Consider the following 5,620-nt stretch of genomic DNA (forward strand, 5'->3'; position numbering starts at 1 on the left):
AAAGAATCTAATGTATGGTATAATGCTAAAATAGAAAAAACTGTATTTTTTGGAAGTATTTTAAAAGATGCAGTAAAATATCCATGAGTGCATTTATGCAAACCAAAAAAATGTACCATAAATTATTTATTGATCTATAAAAAGAATATTAAATTTTATTCTCTATATTTTCGTTACCATTTTTATTATTCTCATCCAAGATTTATTTATAAAAGTATGAATAGTAATAGGAGGGAAAAATCAATTCGGACACGACGGCAAACCCACAATTATTAAAGTGTGCGAGCGCACATGTGAGTACGACTAAATATCGTCATAGCGTCTCTATCTTAAAAAATCTAAAACCGACACGAAATGTGAGCCTAAACACGAGGTACGAGGGGCCTTGATCAACACGCGAGCCCAAAACCATTAACACGTGTCCTCCTGTCTTTATCAACATTATTCCTGTCATACCCAAACGTATAAATAAATGAAAAAATAAACAGGAAAGTTAAAAACGACCCATGACAGCACAAGTAGCCACGTCATGGTTTCTAGAGACCGAAAATTTAATGGGACCACAGGAAAACAAAATCTTCCAACCGAATCACTAACCCTGAAATCTGAACACCACGTGTTGAGGCTTTAATCTCAACCGTCCACGTCCCTGTTTGAAAAATCCAAGTCACTGGTCCTTAAAACCCCATATGGCGCTAATCCATCGATTCGAAATTAATGGACGGTTCAAATTCGTTCACTTTAGAAATCTGCTTTTACGTATATTAATCAGCCCTACCACCATTGATCTTTTTTCTTTTGTCTATGTCTGCTGGTCAAGATTTTTTTGTTTGTTAATTTTTTTTTGTTTTTGGAGATTCTTTCATGAGGAAAAAATTGAAGCCGCTCTCGCCACCGGCGAAGGATCTCCGGGGAATGACGTTAAATTCAGTGGAGCTATCGATCGTGAAAAGCAAGAGAGCTAACAGAAAGAGAGTACTGAAACTCCAGTCACTCAAGTACACGTGTCAGACGAAGATCGATGACAGCGGTGATGAGAAACAGTTTCATCGTCAGGATCCGTTAAAAATAACGGTCTCGTTATCGTCTTCGTCGTCGTCGGGAGGAAACGACGGCGTCGTTTTGTCGAGAGAGACAAGGGAGGGGAAGCACTACGGCGTCGTTTCGGTGATAGGAAGGAGGAGCGAGATGGAAGACGCGGTGAGAGCTGAGCTAGGGTTCGCAGTCAAAGGAAGTAAGACGTTTGACTTTTTTGGTGTCTACGACGGACACGGTGGCGCGCACGTGGCGGAAATGTGCCGGGAAAGATTACATGAAGTGGTAGCGTCGGAGCTGGTGAGGCTTGAAAATAATGATGATGGTGGGTCGGAGTGGGAAAAGGTGTTGGAGGGGTGTTTTGATAAAATGGATGAGGAGGTGAGAGGTAATGCGGCGGCGAGGACGGTGGGGTCGACGGCGGTGGTGGCAGTTGTGGCGGAGGAGGAGGTGGTTGTTGCCAACTGTGGTGACTGTAGAGCCGTTATGTCAAGAGCTGGTGTTGCTTTAGCCTTGTCTACAGATCATAAGGTAATAAAAACATAATATTTTAAAAATTAAATCAAAAGATATTTAAAATAATTTTGATTTCTATTATTTAACAGAACACTGTGCGATCAACGTTGGTATACTTTTGTTATGTTTCAAACAGTTTCCTTTGGTGACTTTTTCTTTCTTTTAGCTTTGTAGCCGGGTTTTTTTAGGACGTAAAAGGTAAATTGGAAAATGAGAAGTTTAAGTGTAAAATTTTGTGATAATTTAAGATTTTTTTTGGTTTGAGATTTGAGATTAGGATAGGCTACTTGCCCATTTGGGAAAGAACATCGTATAGAAATAAAAGAGGACACATGGGATAAGAAATTAGGAAAAGTACACCATATATATATATATATATACGAAAGAAAGCAGATTAAAAAGGATTAATTGTTGGTCGTTTGATTTTTATTTCTTAAAAAAATAGAATAAAATGATGCGTTTGAAGTAAATAAAGCTTGCTTTTTGTGGCGTGACTCGTCTCTTAGAATATATTATCACAAATATATGTCAATAACGCTTTTACTTTGCTATATACCAACGTGTTAGTTCTTAAAAGAACATACGATCAAAACTAGTACCACAAAGATCATGATGATGGATCTTCTACATATATACAATATTAACTCTCATCGATCTCATTAATTGTGATAAAATTAATACAAGGGTTTAAAGCATAATTAATGTCTGATAAAATTGCAATTGACATATATATATACATATGTGGTTTTATTTGTGTACAGCCTAATATACCAGATGAGTTGGAGAGAATTGAAGATGCAGGTGGAAGGGTCATAAACTGGAATGGGTACCGTGTTCTAGGAGTTCTTGCCACTTCAAGATCTATAGGTACGTATATATCTCATAAATAAATATATATATATATATACTAGGTTGAATTTGTTTAGTTTTAAAGTTGTATATGTTGTCATTAATTAAAAGCTGATTCATTATTTTTTTTATAATAGAATGAATTATAGATCTACGGTATTACTAAATTTTTTTTAGTTTTAGTCATAATAAATTTTGTTACTTAAAAATAAAAAATTTGCAACTAAAGAAAAATTATCTTACTTATGTCATCACTAAAAAACTATGTTATCACTCAAAAATCTATGACTAAAAGTATTAGTCACAAAAATTGTAATTTATGGTCACTAAATATATTTTTAGTCACAATAAACTCTATCACTAAAAATAACAATATAGATTATGACTAAAACTACATTAGTAATAACTTGTAATTAAGTATGACATTTTAGTCACAAGTAATTTTTTGTTACTACTAAAAGTGGCATTTAGTCACACAAAATATGTATTGTGACTAAAAAGTTGTTACTAAATGTTACTTTTATTTGTATATATAAATATTTATATCAATAATTTCTACATATATGACATCTAAACACAAAGTTGATATAGATATATGTATTTACATGATTACATGACATATATATAAAATACAACAACATTTAAAAAGAAATTAATAATAAAAATAAAATAAGAATTGAAATACATTAACTATTTTTAATTTTTAATGTATCTCACAATGTCGTTTGGTGAATTTGATGAAGGAAAATAACTTCAATCACGCGATAAAAAATAAACTATCATAGAAATTCATAAAATAGAAAAATGATATATATGTCTTTATTATTTTTAAATAAATATAATTTAATCTTAAATATATTCTATTTTAATTTATTTATTTATTTTTGTTTAATTATTTATTTTTGTTAAAGTCTATGTTTGTTCCAGATTTTGAATTTGAGACAAAAAAAAATTATATATTATATGTTTAATATAATATTAAGTTTAAGTTTAATTAAATTTTATTTAAGTTATTAAATATATAGTTTTATTGTTTTTAAATAATTATTATTGTAAAATATCTCAAAAATATCATATTTTAATTTATTTAATTATTTATTTTATTTTATTTAAGTTTAAGTCATGTTTATAATCTACTGTTAAATATAAGAATATTTCGTTAAAGTTAATAGAAAAAAAAGTAAAAAATCGTTAAAACCAAAAATATATATATATATATAAATAAATAAAGAGGTTATTTAATTACCAACTGTGTATATTTTAGTAATTACTTGAGAACTTAATTTGGGCATTAACTTGCACTAAAAATAAAATAAAAAATCTATTCAGTGATACATTGTTTTAGTAATTTCTTGTGAAGAAGAAATAATATTAATCACCATATTATATTTTTATTACGGCTAAATATATACATTTAACTGCATATTTTTTCACAATTTTTTTACTGTTACTACATCGATCCCTAATTATGTCAAGATTTTTGGTAAAATTTTGGAGTGATATTTACATATAAATACATAAATTTGTTATGCGTGCAGTTCTATAAATATATATATATATATATATATATAAAAGAAAATGAAAAAGAGGGATAAAACAAGAGTTGCACCTCAATATGTAATCTAATATTAAATTACAATAATACATCACATCCTAATGTGTTGGGCGCCATATAATGTCTTATTCTAAAAATATTAGACATTTTTTTTAATGTTACTTTGCAAAATGAAATATATATATATATATATATATATATTGTAAAATGATCTCTAGAAACATGATTCTGATATATTTTGGACAAAATATTTTGAATATGTTATATAGAATAGAATGGATACATCTTTTTCCTTGGTTGTCCATAATTCAGCACTTAGCAATTAGCAACGTACATATGCGTTGAATCGGAAAAAAAATCTGTTATCTCTAATTTTTTTTTGTTCCATTAATTATTTTAAGATATTTTATTTATTTATAGTGTTAACTTGAAAAAAAAAATTGTAAATAATCTAAATATATATTAAATAAATAAATAAGTATCTTCAAATAAATAATTGGTAGAAACATAAATGAAGGGGACAGAAAATTGAGAGAGCAAATTATTTTTTTCGTTAAATCGTCTGAAGATCTGTAAAGACATGCAATGCAAGCTTTAATATATTTGACATTTATTATAATTTAATATATAAAAAAGCTTAATAATTAATTAATTAACTATTATATTTAATTTCGCTATGAATTTTTGCTGTGCATACGCGCTTGTAGGTGATGAATACCTGAGGCCATTCGTAATATCGAAACCTGAAGTAACAGTGACAAAGCGAACTAATAATGACGAGTTTCTCATACTGGCAAGCGATGGTTTATGGGATGTGGTATCTAATGAAGCTGCATGTAAGGTCGTCAAGAAATGCTTCGACGGTGAAATTAAGAGACTTTCTAACAAAGAGGTTCTCAACGGCAGCCGCGCAACCGCGGCGGCCGCTGTGTTAGCCGATCTGGCAATGGCTCGGGGCAGCAGAGATAACATTAGTGTTATAGTCGTCGACCTCGCCAAAACCTAGCACACAATCGTATATTGGTCTCTGTCTCAGTTTGTTTATTATGTACGTATATAATATAGTAGTATAAGTATATATAAAGCGTTTCTCAACATGCATAGTACGTAGTAGATCCAACGATGAGTTTAATTTCAAAGAGAAGTGAGAAATAATTATTGAATTCATTGGATTAGGATCAGAACTGTTCTTCTCAAGTCAATTAAAATTGGTTGATGGTTTGTTGATCTTGCTGGAGTATATAAAGGGTTGAGTGATTCGTTTGTGACATGCACATTCAATTTTTTATCATATTAATATTTTCATCGGGCTAACCATATGTACTGTTTGCAAAATAATTGATACACATATTGTGTAAAATGATAATGGAGATTGACATATAAATTCAAATTGGTTCGAGTTCTCATAAAATTAAAATCCTTAGCCTTTGTTTTTATGTTCAAAATACAAGTCTCCTCTCTTGAGTATGATATTCTCAAAATTATTACTATTATCAACATATTAATATTAAATTATACAAACTGTAACTCACAATTAATATCCAAATTCTTTAAATGTAATCAACTCATAGTAATAATAATCATTGTTAGCCGAGCACTTCACAACTAATCCTCCTTTTTGAACACTCACCCTATAATAAATATTGATCGTAACCATTCAACCAA

At 29.8% G+C, this 5,620-nt stretch overlaps 1 protein-coding gene across 1 annotated transcript; it reads left to right on the forward strand.

The window, feature by feature from the left end:
- The first annotated feature begins 720 nt into the window (after window positions 1-720).
- LOC133834564 (protein phosphatase 2C 51-like) lies at window positions 721-5,223 on the forward strand. Its single transcript, XM_062264216.1, has 3 exons — window positions 721-1,566; window positions 2,313-2,418; window positions 4,663-5,223. Exons 1-3 carry the CDS (start codon window positions 865-867, stop codon window positions 4,959-4,961), a joined length of 1,107 nt encoding a protein of 368 aa, XP_062120200.1. The 5' UTR covers window positions 721-864; the 3' UTR covers window positions 4,962-5,223.
- The last annotated feature ends 397 nt before the right edge of the window (window positions 5,224-5,620 follow it).

This window comes from Humulus lupulus, chromosome 5, assembly GCF_963169125.1.
Source record: "Humulus lupulus chromosome 5, drHumLupu1.1, whole genome shotgun sequence".
Taxonomy (NCBI): Eukaryota; Viridiplantae; Streptophyta; class Magnoliopsida; order Rosales; family Cannabaceae; genus Humulus; species Humulus lupulus.

What these genes read in the sequence shown, in the direction of transcription:
- LOC133834564 (XM_062264216.1), top strand. Translation starts at nt 865, where the DNA reads ATGAGGAAAAAATTGAAGCCGCTCTCGCCACCGGCGAAGGATCTCCGG. An exon ending in CCTTGTCTACAGATCATAAG is followed by an intron (nt 1,567 to 2,312) that starts GTAATAAAAACA and finishes ATTTGTGTACAG; the next exon opens with CCTAATATACCAGATGAGTT. An exon ending in TGCCACTTCAAGATCTATAG is followed by an intron (nt 2,419 to 4,662) that starts GTACGTATATAT and finishes ACGCGCTTGTAG; the next exon opens with GTGATGAATACCTGAGGCCA.